At 42.8% G+C, this 26696-nt stretch overlaps 2 protein-coding genes across 2 annotated transcripts; both read right to left on the bottom strand.

Moving 5' to 3' along the window:
* Positions 1-854: 854 nt before the first annotated feature.
* On the bottom strand, positions 855-10623 carry RTCB (RNA 2',3'-cyclic phosphate and 5'-OH ligase). Its single transcript, XM_015863722.2, has 12 exons — positions 10433-10623; positions 10268-10346; positions 9990-10057; positions 8668-8767; positions 7770-7926; positions 7417-7573; positions 6190-6349; positions 5560-5735; positions 4462-4650; positions 3860-3970; positions 2983-3102; positions 855-1936 (listed from the first exon to the last, which is right to left on the bottom strand). Exons 1-12 carry the CDS (start codon positions 10523-10525, stop codon positions 1829-1831), a joined length of 1518 nt encoding a protein of 505 aa, XP_015719208.1. The 5' UTR covers positions 10526-10623; the 3' UTR covers positions 855-1828.
* Positions 10624-10912: 289 nt separating this feature from the next.
* LOC107314491 (BPI fold-containing family C protein-like) lies at positions 10913-23173 on the bottom strand. The gene is made up of 16 exons (XM_015863737.2): positions 22767-23173; positions 21279-21405; positions 20922-21033; positions 20159-20287; positions 19345-19500; positions 18580-18643; positions 17888-17948; positions 16894-16982; positions 16224-16397; positions 15479-15532; positions 14513-14683; positions 13988-14055; positions 12944-12986; positions 12314-12377; positions 11128-11204; positions 10913-11026 (listed from the first exon to the last, which is right to left on the bottom strand). The coding sequence occupies exons 2-16, from the start codon at positions 21382-21384 to the stop codon at positions 10985-10987; spliced, it is 1410 nt and encodes a 469-aa protein (XP_015719223.1). The 5' UTR covers positions 21385-21405; positions 22767-23173; the 3' UTR covers positions 10913-10984.
* Between the last annotated feature and the right edge of the window lie 3523 nt (positions 23174-26696).

Genomic DNA, 26696 nt, shown 5'->3' with positions numbered 1-26696 from the left:
AGGGGAGAGGGGAGAAGAGGCCAGTTAAGTGTGTTTATGTTTGGGAGGAACAAAGGAGAGCAGAGAAGAGGCCCGTGCCAGAGATGTGTCAGAGATCACTTGTTCCTCCTGGGCCAGGCCACCAGCCCAGGACCACCGGGAGAGGAGGAAGCGGAGCGTGCAAGGAGCAGCATGTAAAGTGGGGAGTGCACAGAGATAGCAGAAAAACCTCCCCTAAGACTCATGGTGGTGATAAAAGTGACGCTGGTTAGATGCCAGTTTCCCAAGCAGCTGGTATGGGAGCAAACACTGCACAAGTCTGCACCTTGCTGGGTCCTGGGATGAGACTCATTCAGTCACAGAATAACCCAAAGCAGTCTTCTGTCTGCTGCACTAACGGTGCAGGAACAGCACCTGCACAAAGCTCCGAGTGCACCATTAGCAGCGGGGTTCCTGGCAAAGGAGGAAGCTGTACAGCCCATGTTCTGTAGCACTGCCCTGCAAGCAGACTGCAGGAAGGTGCTGTCACCAGAAATGATACCTGCCACCTCCTAGAGGCAGAAGTAGCACTGCTTTGGCAAGACCATTTATAAGTTAAGCCCCAGGGGCCAGCAAACTTTCTGCTGCAGGTCATCGTACTGAATCAACTGAATGACTGAACCAACTAGTTAGGCACTGCCTTTTTCTCCTGCTGCCCTCTTGTGTCTGTATACAGGCTTACAGGTTTCCTCCTCTGTCCTGCAAAAATACCTGCCACCAGCACATTTCTTTGCAAGGTCCATCAGCTGAAGTCACCAAATGTCCTGGGTTCCATGCTGATATATACACTTAGAAATGGACAACAGCCACAGAATAAACATGACACAGACACACTGTAGTGTCCATCTTCCCATTTTATTTATAATATTCAATATGATCTAGTGGGGATGGTCAGCTCCCACTCCAGTTTTATTTAAAGAAATATCATCAGCTGAAAGCAGTCTTATCCTACTGGGCCCAACACTGCAGCCGGATTCATTTCAATCAGTCACTGGACACGGTGAACAACACCATCCAACCCAACTATCAGATGCTAAGGACTTTTCAAAATATTGGATTAGTACATTTCCAACTTGCAAAGTTGCAACTTTTATTAGGCAAACAAAGTCTTTCTAAATAACCTGCCAATTTCTACCAGCATTTACACAATACTGCAGACACCTGCTTAGGCACAGCCAAGCACATCAGGTGCTGTGGTACGTGGTAGAGGGTGGGGGGAGAGGAGAAGACTGCACCTCAAGCCCAGCTAGTCCCTCTCAACCTAAGTGGGAGACCACTCCCAACTCCGTATTTTTTACCCAACTGCCAGAAAACATGCAACGATATAGATATCTGCAAACAGAGGGACCTCTCCCTGCCCAGAGGTGCTATACCCTGCCTGTCACGGTACTTCTGTACACGGAAAGAGCTCCAGGCACTCAGGTGCAGAGATGGGAGGTCTGGTTTGTATGTCACCTTTGCTGATGGCGGTGGTCTTACAGCACAGTAATTAGTGATAACTCAGCAAAGTCAGAAGTTCTGCCTTTGGAACAACCAGCCAAATTGGGGGAGAAACTGCATAGAAAACAAAACAAGAGTGATTTCTTTACTGTTTCCATAAGAAACAAACACCATATAACAAGGAGGTGGAACTATTATTTATGCCTAGATGTGGTTAAAAATAGGGGCATCCTCAACTGCTGTGTTTCCATAAGAGTGATGTAGTATCTGAGTAGATGATGGAGTCCAAAGGTATGGAAAGATGATGATTTTGCAGAAGTTTTGCAGAAGGCCTGAAGATGTTGGTGGGTTTCTGCTGCCTCGTCAGTTCCTAGCCTTTTATAACAGCAATAGGTCTCAACTTAATGGCTTTCTTGCTGATGCCAGCTGCATGGCAGGTATTAACAACATCCGTCACATTCTTATAAGACTCTGGTGCCTGGAGGGAAAAGAGAGAAAAAGCAAACATTGTAAACAGCACAGTCACAGGTAGCTGGATACAGGCTTTGGATATCCCTTCCTTTCTTCACAAAATCTGAATCATATGCATTGAGGTTGTAAAAGGTGAAGATATTCAAAATCTAGACATTTCAGACATGCAAAATCTAAGGTATATTCAGTTTTACAATTAAACTTTTACCACGTTTCAGATAAGGTACTGGCTGTTTTGGTTCAGTTTTCCTCATGCTCTCAGATAATGCAATACCCAGCAGCCAGTAATTCTGGAACTCAGCATTTGACAGGAAGTCATTCCAACTTCCTCCTTCCAGACAGCCTTTTGGATTTATCTTCACTGCCTCTCAGTGACAAGAAACAAGGCTGAGCTCTTGAGCTCCTCCTCAGCATTTTATTAGGAAACCACCCTTGAATGGAGATTATTATAAGATCAGCAGGTTTGTACAGCCCTAACACCCATAAAAGCACAGTTATAAATGACTGATATGCTTGCACAAATTAAGCTGTGTTTACAAGAGACATGTTAATCATAACTGAAGTCCTAACAATCAAAGTTCTCTAGCCAAAGTTCTCCTCTTCTTGAGAAAAAAGAGGATTTTGTTTTAAAAGGCAGACCCCTCTCATACACTGCTATGAATCTACATAACTACAGCATACACTAAATGCAAAACTGGGAGAACATCATTTAGAAGGAAGAGAACCCATAAACGGTAACAACTTCAGTGATGGTCCCATAAAGATTTTTCAGCACAGATGGTTACTACCTCTATTGTCAGGCAGGAGAAGAGGGAAAAAAAAACCACACTCCTTGAACCTGCCAAATAATCTACTTATGTCAGGACTTTGGGGACAGAGAAAACTTCATATTATTTTCCAGAAAAGTAGGTAAGTCTATCAGAAATTGCAGAAGCTGTATATATATTCAAGCAGGGACTACTCAGCACTGTCAAGAACCATGTGACAGAGGGTCATTCAGCCAAGGAGCAAGATTCTCTTCTCCCCTCTCAGCTAACAAAGTATTAAACTCACTTCTTCCATGACCAGTTTGGGAGAAGCAACACGGATGGCAATGCCCATGTCAGCCAGCTTGTCCAGTACATCCTGGAAGTCCAAGTTACGTCGAGATTTGGCTCGAGACAGTGCACGGCCCTAGAAAGTAGATTAGTTAGTTCTGTATTTTTTTGTGGTAGTTTGGAAAAACAGCACTCTATTCTTACTACATGAAAAAGAAATCAACAGATATGCACAAGAAAACTATATGTAATAACATCTGGTGCTATATCCAACATATAATCTCTAGTCATTACATATCAGCCAATAGAATAGCTGATGACACAGACCAGAGTAAGCCATAAAATGGGAAATGAATTTAGATTTCAGATGACAAGCTTCTGCATAATCACACATCTGGTACTATGGCTAGAAAAGTTCTGTATGTAAAACACAGTAGCCTTTTTGCCCACACCATGTCAGACAGTGCTCATGATTCAGAGTTTTACTGGAAACTTCCTTTTCCTCAGTCATCCTTGTCTCACGACATAAAATAAAAGGGAGAAAATATCTCCTTCCAACAACTGAGGAGTTTTGTATGAACAGCCTCAACATCATGAATTCTTGCTAGCTCAGATATCAGGATTTTGAAGGAGGAGATCATTCCCAATACATCTGTATTAACTGTTGCTTCATATAAAGGAGCACCCCCTACATTTTCTGTAGGAGTAGTAAAAAACACTCAATAAGAGACAAAGAGGACTTCCAGCCTGCGATCCTCCTGGGCTTGAACTACAGTGGTAAGGACACCTGTATTACCAACAAACAAATCAGACACCAAATGGCCCTTTAAACAACCTTGTTCACTGGATGAAATTCCCATTCAAACATCTTCCTGAAATGCTTTTCCACTTACAGCTCCATGGCAAGTAGTTCCAAACGTCTCAGTCATGCCTTGCTCTGTGCCAGTAAGGACATAACTACACGTGCCCATAGTCCCACCAATCAGAACAGGCTGTCCAGTCAGCTGTGGATACAAACAAGTCTTAATCCACCAAGGAAAAGCCTAAACAAATGTTTCTTAATAAACATCTGAGAGGAACTACACCCCCAAAAAAAAAAAAAAGAAAAAAAAAAGCTAGATTTACATTCCCTCAGAGCACTGCCTTCCTCAGATACCTGGTATCAAGGATTCTGGATACCAAAATGCACTGAAAGATGTACACCAGTATATCAAAAAAGGCTTAGGTCCAACAGACAGACAAGGCAAATGACTGCAGCCTGCCATAATTATAAAACTTTAATGATCTATCAGCCACTGCAGTTGCGGAGTGCAAGACTGAGTTTAATATCCCAAAGATCATATATACACACACAAGCAGAATTTTGCCATTCCATAAGGTTTCCAGGGCTATTCACTCAGAAAAGAAACTCTCAAAGTTTAGATCTCTTTTAAATACCCTAGAATTATCTGATTCATCCCAAAATTCTCTTCTGTTCTCCTACAGCTAAACTTACTTGATAATCAACAGCAATAAGAGGATGGTGAGGAGGGAAGGCTCTGGTTGATCCTTTTCTGTGCACCAGCAAAGTCCGTTCCTTCCCATCCACTACGTGTTGCTCCACTTTGGCAATGTTGTGAGACACATCGTAGATAACGTGCATATCCAGGTCATCTGGGGTTGTGTTGAAGACTTTGGCAAAAGCCTAAAATGAGAACAAACCCCAACATGGAATACAAGAGGTGAACTGCAGTGTACACACAGAAGCTAAACAATACTTCTAGAAATAAAAGCAACAGATTTGCTTGAAAATGTTTCTTACTGGTAAGTCAGTGACCTAAACACTTGGTATGGCAGGTAAGAATCCTCGGTCAAATTCAGCCATGATTAAACTAAGTACAACAGTGTCGAGCATGACAGAAATGGACTGTCTGGACTCATCTGCCCATCAACAGTTTTAACATTAGAATTCAATCTATTATCAGCCAGACAAATTCTGGCAACTCAGAAAAAGATGGTTTTGGTAGGTTAAAAGGACAGTCTTCTTGCAAACTCTTCTTCCAGTATGAGGCATTTTAGAAAACACTGTTTAAATGGCTTCTCAGTGATGCTGAGAAGTTTTACCAGATCTAGTACCAGATCTGGAGGTTGGTGGCCCTGCCTATGATGGTGGGTTGGAGCGTGTTGATCCTTGGGTCCCCTTCCAACCCAAGCTATTCTACGGTTCTATGATTTACACAGGCTGCTTTGATTACAGTTCTGTGCAAGCTGCTTTTTCTAGACAGACTTAAGAAGCACAAAATTGAAAGTCACATATTAGGAAAAATTTCTTCTGAAAAATATCTTCTGAAAGAGTGGTCAGGTGCTGGTACAGGCTGCCCAGAGAGGTGGCTGAGTCACCATCCCTGGAGGTGTTCAAGAAACACTTAGATGTTGTACCAAGGGCCATGGTTCAGTGAGGAAATACTGGTGATAGGTGGACAGTTGGACTGGTTAACCTTGACAGTTTTTTCCAGCCTCAGTGATTCTATGATGCAGCACTGTGCATGTGTATGCCTAGAATAAAGCATGATGCGTACCACAATATTTACATCAGAGGCAACTCTGCTCATACCTGTCTTGTTAGAAAAGTCATAGAAGAGCGGTTGACCCACGCATAGTTTCCAGCAGCTGCCATTCCCTTCAAGTAATCCTGTCCCTCCACAGAGGCAATCCTGGCACACGCTAGCTGCCGATCATTCACTATGATTTTGTCCCGTTTCATAGCTTTCTCCATAGCCACCAATGCATCTAGGAAATAAGCAGATTTCTACGTGACTTCTTCGTTTTGTTTCAGTCTATGGGATTAACACAAGTGTCCACAATTTATATTCTAAAACTGAACGCATCTGCCCAGCGGTCAGACCTACAGCTTCCCCTCAAACAGTAGAGTAATTTTGTGGCAGAATATTGTTGTTTGCAAACAGCATTCCCTGACTATTTTTAGAAAGAACAGTCTGAGGTTCAGCAGGTCTGACGTGAACCAGAAAGAATTCTCTGCTTAGACAAATGCAGTTCAGCCTGTTGATACATGGTATTTGGGGAAAGGGAGAACATAGGGAGACAACCCCTGCCAAGGTAACTCAGAATAGACTGACAGTTACACCATAAGAAAAGCTTTATGGTGTTGGCGTTTACAAGCCACTGGTAAGAACATGCTGACCAGTTTGCTTTACTCCAGGTACCCATGCCAGTCAGACCATACCTGTGGCAACTTGGTGGCCCAAACCTCTGCTGCCGCTATGGATCATGACGCAAACCTGTCCTTTGTGGTCGATGCCCATCTTCCTGGCAGCATATTCATTGTAAATGTCATCCACAACCTGGATCTCAGCATAATGATTTCCTGCTCCCAGGGTCCCCAGCTGCCAATCACAACATGAAGATCAGACAGTGTTTAGTAAGGCAGCCATGGGAACATGGGCAAAAAGGCAAATTGCTACAAAGGTTTTAGTTTTAGAAGTTCTTCCAGGGAAAACAAACAAATGTAAACTAAAAGGAAGCAGAACACAGTAGCATTATTGTAGCCATCTTTGTTCAGATTCATAACAAATTCTACTGCTTGAACAAGACCAGGATTAAACAGAAGGACAAGAATCTACAGTCTGTGCAGCCACTTTTTTTTTGCAACTTACTTAGGTCTAGTCAAAAGACAGGGAAAGTAGAGTATTGAGAATCCATCCTGTTTGTAGAGACAAGGCAGACATTGCCTTACACTTATTTCTAACCCCATGAAGAAGCTAGAATATCCTATTAACTACATTATTAAACCTTTTCAGCAGATTAAAGCAAGATGTTCCATTTCTAAGACCCATTTTTTTTCTGACTTAGTAACAGGTGATTACTTATTTGATAGGTAGAAATGAGAAAATTGAGGAGGTAAAATCATTTTCAGGTTAAAATCTTGTAATGTATTGCAGCACAATTCATAACACTCAAATCATATAAAATCAAGTTTCAGTAATCAGAGCATTATTACAGCTATCTCAAAAGCATTTCACTCAGAGCAATGACATACTACACATAGAAACCCTTGAACTGTAATTCAGAGTTCTGAGTTAGTCACATTTATTGTAGTATCTTTCCTTCCCTTTCTATTAACTCCCTATACAAACAAGGAGAAAAGTTACAGAACAGCTTGTCTCTCAACAATATGACATCTGGACAGGGACATGCCAGCAAACACGAATCCCAGTTACTGAGTGTTAACTGGTGAAAACCTGATGGCCCCAGGTACTTTGGGTAAGCCCAACATTTATCATGTTTCCCTGCGTTCAAACTCTGCCAAGAATTCATCAGAAATAGCACCACTGTCTCACCTTTTCACCTGCTAAGAACAAAGTTTCAAGGAAAGGCAAAGTCAGGAAACCACCCACTATCTTTCACTTTGAACCCTGGGAGCACTCAAAACCCTCTTGAAACACAGCTTTACCTGAGGCAGCCCCCTCTTCTTTGCTCTCGAAGAGACTTTATTGGGATCAGCCTGCAGCATTCTTCCATACTCCTCACAGTGTTCCTTGTCCTCTGCCCAGGCATAGCCTTCCCGGAGAGACCAGTCTACACCCATCTCTAGAGCCTCTTCCAAATCCCTGCAATTAGGAAACACATACATGCATGTTATTCTTGGAAATACTCAAAACTCAACTAGGTATGGTCCTAAGACACCCGATGGCTCTCCTCCTGGAGAAGCACATATGCAGAAAGGCTAAGCCTCCCGCCCTTGAATCTTCCATAAAAATGAGAGATGACCACTGCAGTGACGTGCACACAAAGTTGTTCTCTTACTTGGCGTTCATGGGGATGACACCCTTTGAACCGACACCAACAGGAATATGGTCAAACATAGCCTGGGCAAGCTGCTCCTTCACAGGCTGCACATCACTTTCATCCAAATTTGTTCGCAGTAAGCGGACACCGCAGTTGATGTCAAATCCGACACCACCTGTATCAGTGTAAGAAGAGCCATACGGTTAATAGTGCGCTAATGGTGAGTGTTTGCCAAACATTAGGATAATAAAAATGAGATTAACATTAATCTTAAATCAACATCTTTGCTAACAGGGAGCACGTACCAAATGATGTGATCTTACATCTTCTATGAAAATATTGGGAACTGTATTAAGTTTCATTTTAATAGATTTACAAGAAGCCATAGATTTCAAGAGTCCACTGGGAACACATGATTTGAATACAGCAAGGCCTAAAACATTAATCTCAGATACAACCACAAAAGCACCTGTAGACCATCAGTTACTGCAGACCAAGTTGTACATTAAAAAGTCAGAAATATAGGAAGGTTACGTTTTTAACAATATAGAAATGTTCTTAAAAAGGGGCTTCAAATCTTGCTCAAAGAGAAGAGTCAATTCTTTATCAACGTGGTGAAACCCAAGTCCAAAGTCTCGTGCTCTCCCTTCAAGACTGAGGGATGCAAGCCCAAGCCAATAACATAATGGTAATTTTTCTGTACTGTTCAAATGCTTACAGAATAACCACTCACTTCATGAAGAATAAAGGTCCTGAGCATAGAAATTTAAGTGTCTTTTAACTCTGTGTAATTCAGATATCTTTTGTCTTTATTCTGCATATAAAGTACCATAAAGATCTGCCATTTTGCCATGTATTTTTAAGCCAACACAGACCTTCTTCAGTGCAGACTAAGTCAATCCTAAAGTAATCTCACCTGGTGACACCACTGCTTCTGGATCATTCATATCAAAGGCTGCCATGTTGCCAATGGCAAAGCCATAGCCAGAGTGGACATCTGGCAGGCCTATGGATCTCTGAAAGAAAACAAAGGAAATTTCAAAGTTCTTCAAACTTTGTACTGCACTAAGAGTCATCTTGGTTATGCTCTGCCTTGTGTTAGAGGTTGTCACATATACAGACCAATACACCAGATAGAGAAAGGATGTTCTGATGGAGCAGACATCTGAATTCAGGTATCTAAACTCCTACAGTTTATAGGAGAGACCATCAAAGAAAGCAGAGAGCAGCTCATCTCACCCTGAAGCAAGATTGAGGCTAGTCAGCTGAGTAGCCCCTCCTGAGACTGACCCAGGAGGGACAAAAACAAACACCCAAGTGTAGGAACGGCGATGGCAAACTGAAATGTAGTTTATCCCTGAACTAAAGAGCCTTTGCACTGACATCTTTGTAGGCAATAACTTGCACAGAGCAGAGACATAAGACTGAAGACGAGTCTGTCCCTGTTACGTGCCATCAGCAATACTTAAATGCTGCAAATTTAATGAAGAAGGAAGTCAGTGCAATGGAATAAGACCATACAACAGTCAGCACTTTCCTTTCTTAGCTACGTCACTGAATGTTGGCCTAAAACTTTGTGCTCTAGGCAGAAAAAAATCATTCTTTCAATACAACAAGATAAATTAGGAGCTGAGTCAATTCATAACAGTTACTTTTAATTGAACCTATCAGATTACTGCCAATTAAAGAGTGCATCTACACAACTCTTCAGATTGTGATGCTGCAAATAGGACTCAAAACATTCTGTCTGTTTTCTGAAACCCACTGAACGTGTTAACCTGCTGCTATACATGAAGAGGAGAACAGTTTTTCAGGGCTTATATGCTTCTTTCCCCTCCCCTTACAATCAACAAGAAATCTTATTAAAAAGAGTGAAAAGGTGAGGGCAGCAACAGTAACACAAATAACAGCATCACCTCCTGCTCCCTCCTCTCTTCTTCATGCACTGCAGGTCAGCAGAGAGGATTAAAAAACAAAACAGTGGGAAAACAGTGGCTAAAGCAACTGGAATAGCATAAAGCAAAGCCAACAAGGCTTCACATCGAAAGGCAGTCCATGAAATAAGTGGATACTCCCCTTTCTGAGTTTCACAGCCTGTCCTTGCAAACACTCCGATCCAGCTTCCCAACACACCAACTGTGCTAGAGAGCTCTCTGATCCAAACACCTTCTCACAGCAGTATTCCCATCATCAATGACAAGCAGGAACACAAAGCAACTTTCCAGAGCAATTACTCACATGAACAATTCCAGGCAGTGCAGCCACATTCCCAATCTGTTTCATAGCAGGCAAAAATCCACCCGCACCTTCAAACCAAACGAAGACAAAACATGCCAGTAATCAGATGGCAATCACAAGGAGGTACTTTCTGAAGGGGCTGCTCAAAATACCAGCTCACCAGGCTGAGGGAGCCGGGCTGGTTTGGCCTGGACAAGAGAAAGCTGTAGGGAAAGCACCGCGCTGCCGGCCCGGCCCAGCCCAGCCCTCATCGCGCGGGCCCCGCTCCCCGGACTCACCTCCCCCACGGCAGGCGTTGCGCAGCTCCTCGAACATCAGCTTCTCCAGCGGGTCGTTCACGTAGAAAACACCCTCCACCTGCAGGGACAGCGGTCAGAGAGCCCGGCAACTTGCCTTCCTTCTCTCCCCCCCGTCCCCAGCCCTCAGACCCCCCCCCCACGCACGTGCATGTTGGGCACGAAGCCCTTCTTGATCCGCCAGCAGTTCTTGTCGATCTTGTCCAGGTACTGCAGCTCATCGTTGTAGCTGCGGCTCATGGTGACTCCGCTCGCCTCGATCCCCACAGCCGGCACCGACCGACAGCGACACACGACGGCGGCCGCCGCGGGCCACGACACCTCAGCGGATGGGGACGGCAGCCGCCGAGGGACAAACCTACTCCGCCCGCCCGCGCCCCCTGGCGGAGCGGCCGGGCCTTCCTCAGCTTCCTCAGCTCAGCTGAGGGGGAGGGCAGCGCTGCGTGCGACAAGCCGGGACGCTGGGGATGCGGAGAAGCACGGGCCGTGCTGCCACACTCTCCCTCCGAGCGCCGTTCTCCTCCTCAGCTTGGGCAGGCCCTAACCTGGCCTATGCATAGAGCTGTACTCACAACGTACTTGTTGTGAGAGGCGGCGGCACCTTTCAGGAAGCGCATGAGACACAAGCAGTGTGTAGGCAAGGCTTTATTTCAACAGTCCCGTTATTTGAGCTTCACGCTTAACGCTTATTCTTCTCCTTCAGTGTTTGTAGTGAACATCGGTAGAAATCAACACGTATCCCTGTGGGGAGAACAGTCACAGAAATGCTCCTCCTGCTGCTGGAAAAACAAACACCCACAAAAAACCCCAAACCATTTTCCATAAGAATGTTAAAATCTCACCTGTGCGATCGTGATGTGAGGTCTTGTCAAGGTAACATTGGCCAAATTGGGAAGAGGAAATCCTCTGGATAGTTTAGCTTAGGGAAAAGACAAACAGGATGATTTAGGGCTGCGTTAGAAAGATAATAAATGTCTGCTCTTCAGTGACCTCCTGTTTATTCAGCAATTAGAACCCTACCAATCTGTCTTCCTGTTCTACTGCTTACTGGATGATGGTGACGTTCCAGCTGAGTTAACAGGAACCTGTAACTTCAGCAGAAAGTCCAAAGTTCCTAGAATCACCCACTCTGCTGGAAGCGTTTAGCTGATTTTTAGAAGAACAGAATCATAGAATTGGACGAATTGTTTGAAGTACCTTTAAAGGACATCTAGTCCAACTCCCCTGCAACAAATAGGGACACCTACAGCTAGAGCAGGGTGCTAAGAGCCCCACCAACCTGACCTTGGGTATCTCCAAGGATCTGGAGTCAACGTGTTCTAGTGCTTCACTACCTTGCTTCACTTCGCTGCTATAACTATGATTGCATTTTTCTTATATCTCCCCTCTTTTAGTTTGAAACCATTCCTCCTTGTCAGACTCTGCTAAAGAGTCTGTCTCATTCCTTCTTACAGCTTCTTTTTAGATACTGGAAGGCCACTCTCATGTCTCCCTGGACCCTTCTTTTCTCCAGGCTGAACAGCCCTGGCTCTCTCAACCCATCCTCACAGGAAAGGTGTTCCATCCCTTGGATGGGCCATTTTTGTGGCCCTCCTCTGGATGTGTTCCATGTCTCTCCTGAACTGTGAGGACTCCACATCTGGGCGCAGTACTCCAGGTGAGGTCTCACCAATGCAGAGCAGAGGGACAGGATCCTCTCCCTTGCCCTGCTGGCCATGCTGCTTTGGATGCAGCCTGGAACACAGTTGGCTTTCTGGGCTGTGAGGGCACATTGCTTGCTCACATCCAATTGCCATGCACCAATACCTCCAAGTCCTTCTCAGCAAGGCCGTGCTCCATCCTTTCATCCCCTAGCTTGGAAGACAGCAGGGGATGCCACAACCCAGGTGCAAGACCTCACATTTAGATTTGCTGAACTTCATGAAGTTCTCCTGTGCCCACTTCTCAAGCCTGCCTGGATTTCTCTGAATAGCATCCCATCCCTCAGGTGTTTCAACCACATGATACAGGTTGGTGTTATAGCCTTACCATTGGCTGATGGAATTACTTCAGTCTGTAAAATATAAGACAGGACGTTCTCCAGAAATGAGATCTGTCACAGACAAAAAAGCTGAGTTAAGCATCATTTTCTGATAGTGACAGAATCATCATTCCCACATTCTGGGTGAGGTCTGTAGGCTTTCTTTCAGCTTTTGGCTTCCATTTAGCTCCAGAGAGTCTTAAGCTAAAGTAGCCTCTGGATCTTAAGTCTTTGATGCAGAAATGAGATGCAAAATGTAAACAGCTCACTCATACACGTGATTGCTCAGATAGCAGCACACCGCTCCACCTCCTGCTGGAGTTCAGATTGCTGCTGTGCATTCCATGGCTCTGATTTGAGACATCTCTCTAGTTACTGGTAAAGTATGATACATCAGTCAGGAAAACTTCAGAATATCTAGTTTTCACAACACTAACTTGCCCCAAAGAATAAACTTTTATTTTTTAATTATTTAGTCAACAGGAGAGAGGTGTCTGCTAGAAGACAGGAAAAGAGACATCCAGGAATGAAACCAAATTATTTAGGAATAGAGATAAATATTAGCTGCTTACACTTTAGCCTTGACATCACTGATAGTCCTGGTTTGTATTTCTTATGCGCTTTAACTATCTGCTTACCTCAAAAGAGCCAACATTGGAATGGATGAGGGAGAACTGCAGCCTTAGGGAAAGAAATAAAATGAGAGAGTCACTAGAGAAGACAAACACGTACTATTCTAGATGTACAGTCACTGCTTCAGAGCTCTAGGCATTATGAAACATCTGTAAGGAGACTTTTGAAGCAGTATCTTTTGCTTGAGAAAGATGTGATTCTCTTAGGGCATAGTTAAGCATGAATGCAGAAATATCTTAGAAGGGCTGTAGGGAGGGATGTGAGCGCACTTCTTCTGTGCTGTGCTTTGGAAACCCAGTCAGTATTTGATGTTACTAGGGCCAACATTAAGGATGTGCACGGTCTCAGAACATTTGCAAGGATTTTGTTACATAAGCACAATATTTTGATGTGAGCCTTTCCAGGGATGGGAAGAATAACTTTTCACAGTATGGTGATGATGATGTCAATGTTTCCTATTTCAAATGCTTATACTTTTCCATACATATTCAAGTATCCAATTACTTGCATGCTTCAGATTCTTTTTTTCCTCTTAATTTTTCTGGGAAAAAAACAAAACCAGAAACAAATACTATCAATGTCGTCCTCTTTACATCCCTAACATAGCTGTGTCCTGAAAGAGTTTGCACATTCTTTTTCTTCCCAAGGAGTGCTTTGTGACATAAGGGACCCAACTCTCAGCTATGAGGTTGTGGTTTACAGGACTTTTTAATGTTCAAGCCTCTCTGCTCTGGCCTTCTGAAGTCCAGACACTGCAGTGCTTCTGTAGGGGCATCTCTCCCTATTTCAACATAGGGAAAACTGCAGGTATCAATGTTCTTTTCTGTGTCCTGGATCCCCATGCAGATAGACTAGGAAGCGGATGTATCATAACTAGCCAGAAAGGAACGAGGGAAGCTCTCAAATTGTTCATGATCATCATAACTGCCCTGCATACCTAGCTCAGAGGAGAAAGTAAATTATAGTTAGCTGATCACATGTCAAAACTGCAGTGCTGAGATTGCTAGCATTGTTTTACAGATGGGCTCAGGCCAACCTTGTTTAATTACCTGTTCAGACATAGTGAGCCAGTGAGTTTCTGGTCAAAGACATTCAGAGCAACGCTGGTGTTGGCTGCCTGCAGAAGAGAGAAACCATGGGCTTCCAGACACAGAAAAGAGAACCCTTGCTGAGAATTAGTCACAGATGCAGAAGCACCATCTTCCTGGTTGTGTACAGGAGCTATTTTGTGTATATGGGGTTTCCCCACAGTGAGGTGAAATGTGGATAATGGGATTTCACTAATCAAGGCCATTTTTAGTTAGAAGAACAAGATTCATGGGACATGGCTTATGCTTACAAAAGCCATCCCAGAGAACAAATCTTTAGTTAATCAATGTCAATTTATTTGGATTCTCATTTATCTTCCCCTTCCTGTTGGTTAAAGTGGGGCCACACAACATCACCAATGACTAAAGGGAACCTGCGCGTTTTAATGCTAAAAATATGGTCCTTTGCTAAAGAGAAATTTAACAGCAGGAATGAACAGGTATACTCCACCCTGAGTTAAATGTTACCTCGTTTACTATACTTACTACATTCACTGTGAACAATGACTGATTGTTTGAGTCTGGTAGAACAGCAAACACCTCCATGGATTCCAGAATCTCTAGAGTAAAAGAATCCTGCTGCAAGCTGACGAGAGGTATTTCAGTGGCCATCAGCTTCACCATAACTGGATACGGTACAACTGAGTATTTGGCTATCTGCAGGATTCCAAGGCAAAGATCAAAAAAGTCAGAGAAATGCTCTTCTTATAAAAGAAGTTAGAATACTACATTTTCTCTTTCTCAAAGCTATCGGTTCTTTAAGATGAGGTTAAGAACAGTTGCTAACATCAAATTCTTTAATACAAGCTGGAAATATAAATTCTCAGTGGTGATAAATCACCAATCTTGGCTAAATCAGGAAAGAAATGGTAAGTTCTTTCCACCCTAGAAATATTACTTCCTCTGCATCACTTTTAGAGAAATTAAATTAAATATTAGTCTGTGAATACAGGAAAGAAACGGAACAAAATGTGACACTTAAGTAATAGTAAAGGAGCTCAGAGGACATTCACTTTGAGATTAATCCATCTCATAGGACAGGTACCTGCTGCAGACTGTCCTCTGAGGAGCCTCAGACTCCCCATTGCCTAAAGAGTGCATAGGTTCACAAGTTCATTAATTAGAATAGGAAAGTGGATATTAATGTCCATGCTCATGGCATTTTATAAAGACCATATGACAATTTCAAGCTGTAAGCTTGAAACAGTGCCCAGAGTAAAGACTGATGCACAAGATTATGGCCAAGTTTGGCAATGATAGTCATTCAGTTTACTGTGGGGATGGGAGGTGACAAGGTGCATCTGCTCTGCTGCTACCATGCATGCATATGCCCATTTCTCCAGTGCAGGAGCCCCACTGCACCTACAAAACCTTTGGGGAACACCAGTATTGAGGTGCACAACACTCACACTGGGCAGTTTTCTAACAGTTTGTGAAAGTAATGACACTCACCTCGGGGATGATACTACCAAACATCTCAGTATTTATATTTAAATATCTGCAAGTCTGGGGGAAAGAATAAAGATAAAAGAAATGAGTTTACCAGGTTTGACCTTCATTCTCAGCTGTTCTTTAATGCATTGTTACTGTCATTTCAATGGATCTTTGGCTTTGTACCTTTTGTTCTCTGAAATATTCTTAAGAGACTCAATATACTTAAAGCTTATTCCCAGTAACTCATGTCAAGGTACTTCCTGGGAAAGCAAATGCTTCATACTGTCTTAGTTTGGGTGGCAATCCGTAGGTATGGGGACTTAGTGAACCTCCTGTAGACTATATAGCCAAGTTTGCCTACGCCCAAGCTATAGCTGTTGTGTTTTGTCTTATGCTTTGCTTCCATCATCCCCGTAGCATTTTTTTTCTCTGTAAAGACCCCTTGGGAAAAAGCCACTAAGGCAGCTAAATTGTCCAGAGTAAGTTATGTGACCATCTCTTGGCTATTCCACAGGTCTATAATAAATTTCTTTTGTGTAGCAAAGTACTTTATACAGTGGAACGAGGCATTCCTGGCCATGGACTGAGGAGTCTGTACTGGGCATAAAACAAGAACATTGCAATACCCAAGCATTTGTGCTCTACTGGCTCAGGACTTCACAGCCCAACTAGCAGTGAATCTATTGCATACTGACAGTTGACATGTCAAGGCTCCACATTGAATGACAGAGCCACTCTGAGCCCATTCTTGTGTCCTACTCACCTCCTTTTCAATGGTGATGTTGAAGGCCCCTGCTGTGTAGTAAGAAAATAAGGATGTCTGAAAGAAATACTCGGAGAAGGCAAGGTAGAGCATGGAGTCGTTTTGGTCCGGGATAGCAAAGGGAGCTGCCACATAGGGAGGGCCAGTATAATTTCCAGCTGGGTAGACTATCCCCTGAAATGTAGATTCAGAGATTTAACACAAAAAGTCAGAATCAAAACACGACTTTGAAGTGACCACAGACTTTTTTCCCTTTGCTTAAGCTATGCATCTGTTGTATAAGTACATAGGACTTGTATTACACCCTGGAGCTCTAGTGCTTCACCTACTGAAAACATTCTACCACCTCATATGAAGGACTTAAGTACTGAATGACTTTGAAAAGCTTCACTATCTCTTTTCCCCATTTCCAAGACTTTAGATTTATAAACTGTTGCCCAGAGCCAGCCAAGGGTCTCAGTTACAAGATGGATCTTTAAAATGACTGAGGTAAAAAAATCAGCAAGTAATGCGTGCAGATGAAAGAATGCACAAGAGAAAAAGTCAGACAATCTTAAAATCACTCTTGTTATCTTTTGCAGTACCACTGACATTACTCAAAACTTGCATATCTAACACTTATTTTTCTGTTGTTTCTTGCAATCCTGACAAATAACGCTACAGCAGTTACCTTTAAGTCCATGTCAATGTGTGGTCTGAATACTTCCAAGTTGTTTAAGGAGTAGTCAATTTCAGCCAAATCATCAATCCGCACTGGGACTGTACATATGGTAAATAAGGCAAAAGACCCAATATTATACAACCACAGAGTGAATTTTATGTGCATTAAAACTAAATCAGCATCTGAAGGAAAATGACAAACATTCCAAAGGGTAGGGAAAAACAACCTGTGACATCCTAACACATATTCTGACCTGAGGCTTGACATTTTACTGGTAAGTTCTTCAAAGCATCATTTTAGCTTGCCTAATATTTTCTTCAATGTAGAAAAGTGAATTTTGTTTTACCAAATGAAAAAGGAAATGCCCATAAGCTATGCTGGGCCTTCTTGTTAAACAGCGTGAGAGCACCTGAAGTACTCCTGATTTGCAAATACTTCCCCAGAAAAAGGTGGGTGCCTGGTCTATTTAGGCATTTGTGTTTTACAGATTGTTTCCACCCAGCAATTTGCCTGCTTCCTGCAAATCTAAACTAAAATGGTTAACAAACTTTTTTTTCCCCTTTTCTTTTCTTTTCTTTTCTTTTCTTTTCTTTTCTTTTCTTTTCTTTTCTTTTCTTTTCTTTTCTTTTCTTTTCTTTTCTTTTCTTTTCTTTTNTTCTTTTCTCTTCTTTTCTTTTCTTTTCTTTTCTTTTCTTTTCTTTTCTTTTCTTTTCTTTTCTTTTCAGAAAGATATATCTAAAAGGAACTTGTAAGCTTTCTTCTTCTGTTTTTGGGAAGTTCTATAAATATGCAAGTAAGTCCTAAATTTCCAGGCAGGCTAAGAGGGCAGGCTTCAGACTGTAAGTCCTTTTATTTACCTGTGGTCTTCTAAGTTAAGGAGCAGACAGAATGTGGGGTCTGATACAGCTCCTGGAGGCTTTGCTATCCAGTTGCTGCTAAGGAAACTACAGAATTCCACTGGACAGGTCAGAGACAGAAAGAAAATATATCATTGGTGACTCACCGTTCAGTGATTGGAGGTCCTTAGCTATCAACCGGATCCCAGATTTGATGTTGGGACAAGACTGCATAAAAGCATACTCAAGTTACAGCATGACTATCATGGAACTGTATGCACCTCTTACCAGTGTGCTAGCAAATCTGTCTCCTTATGTTACAATTTCAGCAGTTGTCAAAAACACCTAAGGTTGTTTTTCTTCAGCTATTGGGTGCAGGAGGTGATTCAATGCACTAAAAACCCATTTCTGAAGGAACATAGCTTTACCTTCTTAGAGGCGATAGGCAGGATGTTGTCACAAGTGCTCATCTCTTTGAAACCATAAGGTTTAAATAAGTCATACTATCAGATGGTGCATCACGAAATCCATGTGTCACATAGTACGTTTTACCTGCTGAGTATGAACACTACCTGACAACCAGGATGTTTGTATGTACACAGGCACAGTCCTGTACTGCATTGGAATGGGAGAATAACTGCACATTCTGGCTCTGGTTGAACCTCACCTATTTCTGGATCAGTTAATATTAGCCACAAACTCAACATTTTATCTGGAAGTTTTTCTGTCTGGCAAAGCAATAACTGTGTGGATCAGGCCAGAACCAAACTGTAATTCTTCTAGTTCATCCTTTGCCAAGTTCCCAGTGCTGACATGTGATGTTCCTTAAATGCTCCCCTACACAATGTGAAAGGCTTACATTAGTGGCCAACCTCCTGTGAATGGGTTTCTTCAGATATTTGATAAAGAAATCATGCAGGAAGCTACAGGAAAAGAAAAAAACAAAACAAAACAAAACACAATTCATGGGTCAAGTACTACAGCCATTAACAGGAAATCCAATATCTCTGTGGAACATGACTTCAATGGTTTCAAAGTGTGATATACTTCTACACACGGGAGCTTTCTGAAATTCAAGAGCAATCAGGGATCTACCACAGAAAAGGAGATAATTTACCCAGTGATTAGACTGGGTTCATCATCATAAACAATAATTGCTTTATATTAGCACCATCGTGTATGTGTAAGCACAAGGCAAACTGTCTGTGCACTAAGAAATCACATTGCATGGGTTTATATCCAGAGAAATGACAGACAGCAGCCTGGTTCTTTTAAGTTTTTATAGCTTTCTGATCTGAAGTACATAAAGCATAGTACGAACATGTAGCTTCTACCTAGAGTTGAAGATCAGAGCTGTATTTGGAAAGAATTCTGTGTTGAAGAAGCACAAGGGAATCTTTGATTTGACAGAAGTTGCTGTATCTATACTCAAATTACAGTGCACAAGTACAAGAACAGAGGTTAATCTTGGCTACTTGAGCACTAGATTAGGGCCCTGATTCTCACCTGTGTTGTTTATAGACACCCAAAAGCAATTCTAGTTGTCCTATTTTGCGAAGCTGTCTTTGTGCCACTCACTGACAATTATTTTCTCCCAGCATGTACACAGATCTCTTGCACTTACCCACTTTTTCCATTCAATTTGATGTCTGTATCACCAGGAGTCGTATGACAGCTGATTAGCGGTATTGAAGTATGACCCATTCTATCCAGGGGTGTTGAAAACATTGCAGTAACAAACACCTTGGAAATATGCACTGTGCTTCTTCCGCCGTCTTTGCTGCATGAAGTAGAAGTACATAAACAACTGAAATGCCTATTTTAGTGAACATTGAAGGCTTTCTAAGGTTTAAATGGACTCTTGCTGTTCACTGAAGATGAAGATGTTTATCTGAATACTTTTCATTGTGTTGCTCATAGAGAAAACAAATCGTGTGTTCTACACAAGTTTCCATGCTAGGAGTTTTGAAATATGCTGAATTAGGAAAAGCAGGTAACTCACTGTTCTAAAGTAGTTTGTGTGTTGTTACAAGACATGTCCATATCAGAGGGTGACTGGATTATGTCTGTTAAAGAGCAAACCTATTTCAGGGCCTGGAGTGCCCTCCCCACTGCCGCAGTCCCAGGGGTTTGGCAGCCCGTGCTCATGGGATTTTTGATCAAACTTCATAGCCTGGTTGTGAGAAAGAGCTGTGAAAAGCCTCAGTGAGGGTCTCTGTCCTTGGTCTGTGAGCTGCATTGAAGCTCATGCCTTTACTTGAACTATGTTGTAGGTAGACCTACTACCTCTCCTGTCGGTGAGGACCAGACTTAATGGGTTTCTGCTCTGAGCTGTTAAAGAGCACCTTTGGCCATGAAGAACCCACAGGACAAACTACTCTTTGCTTTTTTATATTCTTTATCAAGAAAAATCCCAGAACACACAAGGCTACACGTACAACATCCAGGTCCTTATGTTCCAGTTCATATCGATGGTGAGAGAAGCATTTCTAATCACCAGTTTTACCCCGCTCCTGGGCATGAGGGAGATGGAAACGTTGGGGAATTCAACAGCAGTGACTCTTATTCTAGAGCATGAGAAAGATAAAGGTGAGAAAAACAAAAATAAAGATGAGTATTTCAAGTAACTTCAGATGTTACTTGATTTGTCCTGCTTGCACTTTTTCAGGCTACAATAACTGCCACTCCACTCTTACACTATCATTTAGTTTTACATTGCAAAAATAAGTCATTAAAGCATATTTGTTGAGTGCTGAGCAACCAACAAGGCACCCAATGAACTTAACACTGCAAGCTAAACACCTAAAAGTGCTATATCTATACACTGACCTGTGTGTTTATGTATGGAGACCCCACATTTTGCAGTTTTGTCCCTTTTAGTATTTCAAAACATGCAATATTTCTGCTTGATTTGTGCACTGTAAGGCTAGCTGCCTTAGAAGGACTTGATACCTGTAAATCTTTCTCCACTGATCATAGCAAGGGCTTAGCTGACTAAATTAGATGAGATAACTTTATCCAAACAGAAGTTAATTGAGAGTTTTTGCTTCAGCTTCATCAGGCTTTGGATGTAAGCTGCACGTGTCCTACTTTAAGTGAAAATTACTGTAAAACACATCAACACTCCCATTTAATCCATGCACAGAACTAAATATAACAGTAGCATATTACCAGAACTATTTTTCTAGGATTATTACTTACCTCGAGATGTTGTAGTTGACGTTACCAAGCCCAAATCTCTCATAGCCAGTCAAATCAGGGAATTGCTCCTTCTCCATATTCTTCTTCAGGATCTCCAGTCCAACCTCCTTGGCTGCAGGAAGAGAAGGACTGGTTCAGTTGCCTTTGATAGTGACAGTGGGTTTATATTTATGTGCTTCCAGGTTAGCAGATTTTAAAACACTGCCTGCTGATGGGATGGATGTGGATGAATTATTGTGCTCTTAACTTTGCTCCATAGCCTGTGACCAGCTCATTTCCTCCCACTGCCCTCACTATTGAAGATGTCTGTCATATCAGGATTCAGTGCAATATCACCACGTACTTCAGCACACCTACCATACTCCAAGGCCTTCTGGGTGATCCTCACTTTGAGTCCAGGGTTGGCTTTTAGCTGCACACTGAGCAAACTTAACAGGAGGAGAGAACAGCAAATCTTCACCATCGTCTTTGTTTTTTAAAGGATCTGTTAAGAAACATTTCAAACAGTTGTACAATTGTGCTTTTCATTCCTGTTAAACAACTCTTTTGCCTGGAATAGAGTTGTATTTCTTACCCTCCACAGGATTCTTTTAGTGCCTGTTGGGAAACTATGTTGAAACAAATGGACCACTTCTACTAAATCTGTTATTTTAGTTATTCCACAATTTTTTCTTTAGTAAAATTAAGCATCATGACCAAGCTTTCTCAAAGTGGCTATTTTGGACATCCCTAAAGATGGGTATTTTATCATGTTTTTCCCCTTTTTTTCCTGTTGTGCCTATGTATGTCATTGTTGAGGTGCACCTGAGGTTTCCAGCCTTTTGTCCAAAGCACACTCTACTTAGTTTCTCCATTCACAGAGAGGGACATCAGTGTTGAATGTACTTTATATAAACAAATTAATAATGGCAAAATAAATGTTTTCAATATTTACATATTACTGGCTGTCACTTGTTTCCCTTGTTTGGGGGTAATCAGCAATAGACTCTATTCTTCCATTATCTCCTCTCAGAAAATGTTAAGGACTAGCTGGGGGAAGCGATGTACAGCCCAGGACAAACAATCATTTACTATTCACAGTTTATCCTTCCTCAGTACTTTTGGGTGGGACCGGTCTTATTCAATTACAGCCATTCAAATGTTAAGGCTCTCATTTACAACAGCCACATTTATAGTGAAGAGGGACATAGCCCACCTGTCTTTGTACGAATTGCTCTGTGGGGAATGCTTATAATCCTCCTGTGCTTACAGGCTTGATTTTCCTTAATCCCTACTACTATGCCACATCATGGACAGCTGAAAATATTAGCATATCTTTCCTAGCATTACTTTTATATAAAAAATCCCTTTAATTACCACAGGGCCATTGCAGAGCTGGGATGAAACCATCTGTTAGGAGAAGACTGCACTCTCTCCTAACACCTGAAAAATTGTTTAGATGTTGCTCTATCTTTCACTGGCTATTTCTTCACCTATTAGAAATAATAATCTATCTCAAAACTCTGAAGAATTTCAGTCGTGATCACAATTTAAGCAAGGTGCTAAATTACAATATTACATTGGCTTAATTTTGCTGTAAAGTTTTAACTAATCCCACAGAACACCTTTGCCTTTGGTAAGACCAGTGTTTGCTTTTTAATTTTCACTGTCAGAAACTGAGAGGTAAATGGAATATATATTTCTCATGCATGACTATAACAGAATGCTGGAAGGAAATGTGTTTTCTACGCAGGCACAGTTCTCATAATTCAAAACCCCCAAATCTTGCCAGTGTTATCTACATCTATCCCTTCCCAACAACACACTCCACAGCAAAGAACAGTCACAAAGTATTTGTTACCATACCTCTCCTCTGAGGGCTGGAAAGAGGTGTCTTGCTGTACCAGACCACAGGGTTGAGGACGCTGCAAGAAAACTCTCTGCAGCCACAGCCCTGTCTTTTAAAGGAAAGAGCTGAGAGCTTGAATACAGCCAATTGCTGCCACCTTCAGCAGTATCACACAGGGAGTGGCCTCTCAGATAACCATGCCCTGAACTATTTTGAGTGTCACAGGTTAAAACTATCACTCTAATTTAATTTAGAGACTAAGCAGAGGGCAGTGTAAACTGTAGGCAGAGTTCCTCAGGCACAGGGATGCTGAGCTCACAGTGGTTGCTCCATCTGTAGCATGCTGTTTCAGCACTGGCTTTTCAGATACAAGATTCCCCAGTGGCGAATATATTCGAATATATTTCAGTAAGGCTTTTGATACTGTCCCGCATGACATCCTTATAACAAAGCTGAGGAAGTATGGGATAGATGAGTGGACGGTCAAGTGGGCTGAGAATTGGCTGACTGGCAGAGTGCAGAGGGTTGTCGTTGGCGGTGTGGTGTCTGGCTGGAGGCCTGTAACTAGCAGAGTCCCCCAGGGGTCTGTGCTGGGTCCGGTCTTGTTCAACATCTTCATCAACAACCTTGATGAGGGGATAGTGACCACCCTCAGCAAGTTGCTGATGACACGAAGTTGGTAGGATTGGCTGACACGCCTGAAGGCTGTGCTACCATTCAGCGAGACCTGGACAGGTGGAGAGCTGGCAGTAAGAAACCGGATGAGGTTTAACAAAAGCAAGTGTAGAGTCTCGCACCTGGGTAGAAATAATTGCATGCACCGGGTACAGGCTTGGGAAGACCTGCTGGAGAGGAGCTCTGCTGAGAGGGACCTAGGCGTCCTGGTGGACGACAGATTGACCATGAGCCAGCAGTGTGCCCTTGTAGCCAAAAAAGCCAATGGCATACTGGGGTGTATTAAAAAGACGGTCCAGCAGGTCGAAGGAGATGATCCTCCCCTCTACTCTGCCCTGGTGAGGCCTCATCTGGAATATTGTGTTCCAGTTCTGGGCTCCCCAGTACAAAAAAGACAGGGATCTCTTGGAAAGAGTCCAGCAGAGCGGCCACTAAGATGGTGAAGGCCTGGAGCATCTCCCTATGAGGAGAGACTTAGGGAACTGGGTCTGTTTAGCCTTGAAAAAAGAAGGCTGAGAGGGACTTGATCCAGGTTTATAAATACCTGAGGTGTTGGAGCCATAGTGGTGAGTCTTGGTCTCTTTTCAGTAGTGCGTGGGAGTAGGACTAGGGTAATGGATGAAACTACAGCATAGAAATCCGCACGGATGTGCGGAAAACTTCTTTACAGTGAGGGTGACGGAGCACTGAACAGGCTGCCCAGGAAGGTGTGGAGTCTCCTTCTCTGGAGATATTTAAGACCCGCCTGGATGCCTACCTGTGTGACATGGTGTAGGGAGCCTGCTTTGGCAGGGGGGTTTGACTTGATGATCTCTAGAGGTCCCTTCCAACCCCTACAATTCTGTGATTCTGTGATTCTATTTGTTGCACAGGACTAACGTTCATAACCAAATGTGTACTGTGAAAGAAAGAAAGAAATGCATAGCTGCTAGGAAGAACAGATAGAAAACACCTGTCTAAGCCCATCTGTTGTGAAATTGTGTATATATACTATTGTGGTTTATATACTAATATACTGTGAAGTACTTGCAGTCAGTATTTTCTGTTTCTTTTGCTTGCTTGCTTGTCCTTCAGCTGACCAGTACTACCTGGCTTGCAAAAGAGGTGATTCAATTAATTTAGCTTGTGTGCATTCCCTCAGGCATGGAGCACTTCTAGCCCAACGATCTGAGTCACTTCATTGTGCAATCACAAATAGAAAAGGGTAAAAACATTTGTCAGACAACAAATACTCATGCTGTATACAGATACAAAACTCACCGCAGGTAGTCACGCGTGTAACCATACCATTATTTATACCTCTGGCTACTAAAGATGAATAAAATTCACATCCTCCTGTATGTAAACCTCTCCTTACACTTCGTTTTACACAAGTGCAACATCACACTAAGGCACAGCTTTGGTTTGGAAAGGCCCATCCAGCCATGGCACTTGTTGGCTGGTACTGAAGCACATCTAATTGGAAGAGAGATGAGCAGCAGGGCTTTCATTCTCTTTTTCCCTTATCCCATGAATTCTCCCTCCCAAATAGGCAGAAAGAAGTGCCTGGGGTATTATCAATGAGGGATATTGAACTATTTCTTTTGAGCTTTTCTGTCCATTTTCTAGTCACTCTTCTCCCACTATATAATGCAATGAGTTGGAGGCGCTGCAGTGATTTGCTTCTCTTTGGTTTCAAGATGACTTTTTTAATTGAGTAATTGACAACAACACAGGGAAAAACAAGCTCTTCAGTTCCAGAAATTTGAGTTGTAGTATTATAGAATTCAGTGGAGCTCGATCCCCTCAAAGAGCTGCAGCTACCCACAGACAAAGAAAAACTGCCGGATGACGATCAAAGACAGGTCAGTCTTAGTTGCAGTGAGTACAAGTCTGTGAGTTTCAGATCCTGAGAGGAGTGAGCAAGACAAAAAAAAAAACAAAACAACAGAATTACAGCTGTAGACTTAAGATGTGAAGAATTCAGGAGCCTGCTTGGCAAGATCTGTGGGAAAATACCCTGCAGAGCAAAGGCCCAGGGCTGGCTAATCTTCAAGGATAACCTCCTCAGAGCACAAGAACAATGTTCAGACGGTTGAGCAACTGTGGCAAAAGGCCAGAGTGGATGAACACGGAGCTCTTGAGTGAGCTCAGACATGAAAAGGAAGCATACGGAAGATGGAAACCAGGACCAGCTACTTGAAAGGAGTGCAAAGGCATTGCTTGCACATGTAGAAATGAAGTCAGGAAAGCCAAAACTCACTTGGAGCTGAAACAGCTGTGGGAGGTGAAGCACTCTAAATACATCAGTAACAAAAGAAAGTTTAAGGAGAGCATGGGTCCATTGCTTAGGAAGCCAGGGACTTGTGACAAGAGATGTAGAAAAAGATGTCTCTACCAGTAATATCTGTCATCAGGACTCACAGGTCTCTGAGCTCCTTGCAGAGCCTGTGGAAACAAGGTATAACCCACAGCAGAGAAAGGCAGTGTTTGGGGTCACTGAACCCACATGGATGGACACAAATCCATGGGACCAGACAGAAAGCACCCAAAGGTGCTGGCTGACTGATCACAGAAATAAGCTGCTCTCTGTCAAAGTCATGGCAGTCAGAAGTTCCTCATGACTGGAAAAAAAAGGTAGACACCACACCTGCCTTCAAGAAAGGCAAGGAGAACAACACAGCAAAATACAAGATGGTCAGTCTCATGTCAGACCCTGGGATGGATATGGAGTAAAATATCTTAGAAGCCATTTCTAAAGCACACGAAGGGTAACGTAACTGGGAGCAGCCAGCACGGGTATTCTAGAGGCAGATCACACCTGACCAGCTTAATTCCTTTCTGTGATGAACTGACTGGTGCTGTGGACAAACGAAGGGCAGTGGATATGTTATACCTTGATTAGAGTAAGGTCTTTGAAACAGTCTCCATTATTCTCATCACACTGGTGATTTACAGGGGGAGAAGGAAGGTAAAAAATTGGCTGTGTGGCCCAGAATCAGAGTTGTGATCAACAAAGTGTTGACCGTCCAGGTGCTGACTGACAACTAGTGGGTGTCCCACAGGAATCAACACTGCGATCAGCACTGCTTAATTCCTCCACTGCTGGTGTGGATGATGGGACTGTGCACTCTTGGCAACTTTGTGCACAACACCAACCAGTGTGGAGCAATCAATACACTCCTTGTGTCTGGGAGGGAGTAATGCCCTGCATCAGTCCAGGCTTGGGGATCTTTAGAAACAAACTATGCAGAAAAGGGTCTGTGAATCTTAGTGGACAGCAAGGTCCATAG

The sequence above is a fragment of the Coturnix japonica genome, chromosome 1 (genome assembly GCF_001577835.2).
Source record: "Coturnix japonica isolate 7356 chromosome 1, Coturnix japonica 2.1, whole genome shotgun sequence".
NCBI lineage: Eukaryota > Metazoa > Chordata > Aves > Galliformes > Phasianidae > Coturnix > Coturnix japonica.
This window is presented reverse-complemented; position numbering and strand designations above follow the sequence as displayed.

What these genes read in the sequence shown, in the direction of transcription:
- RTCB (XM_015863722.2), bottom strand. Translation starts at nt 10,525, where the DNA reads ATGAGCCGCAGCTACAACGATGAGCTGCAGTACCTGGACAAGATCGAC. An exon ending in AGAAGAGGGGGCTGCCTCAG is followed by an intron (nt 6,350 to 7,416) that starts GTAAAGCTGTGT and finishes TGTGATTGGCAG; the next exon opens with CTGGGGACCCTGGGAGCAGG. An exon ending in TTATTGCTGTTGATTATCAA is followed by an intron (nt 3,971 to 4,461) that starts GTAAGTTTAGCT and finishes TTGTATCCACAG; the next exon opens with CTGACTGGACAGCCTGTTCT.
- LOC107314491 (XM_015863737.2), bottom strand. Translation starts at nt 21,384, where the DNA reads ATGGTGAAGATTTGCTGTTCTCTCCTCCTGTTAAGTTTGCTCAGTGTG. An exon ending in CCAGAAGGCCTTGGAGTATG is followed by an intron (nt 21,034 to 21,278) that starts GTAGGTGTGCTG and finishes CTCTTCCTGCAG; the next exon opens with CCAAGGAGGTTGGACTGGAG. An exon ending in AGTAATTCCATCAGCCAATG is followed by an intron (nt 11,205 to 12,313) that starts GTAAGGCTATAA and finishes CTTTTCCCTAAG; the next exon opens with CTAAACTATCCAGAGGATTT.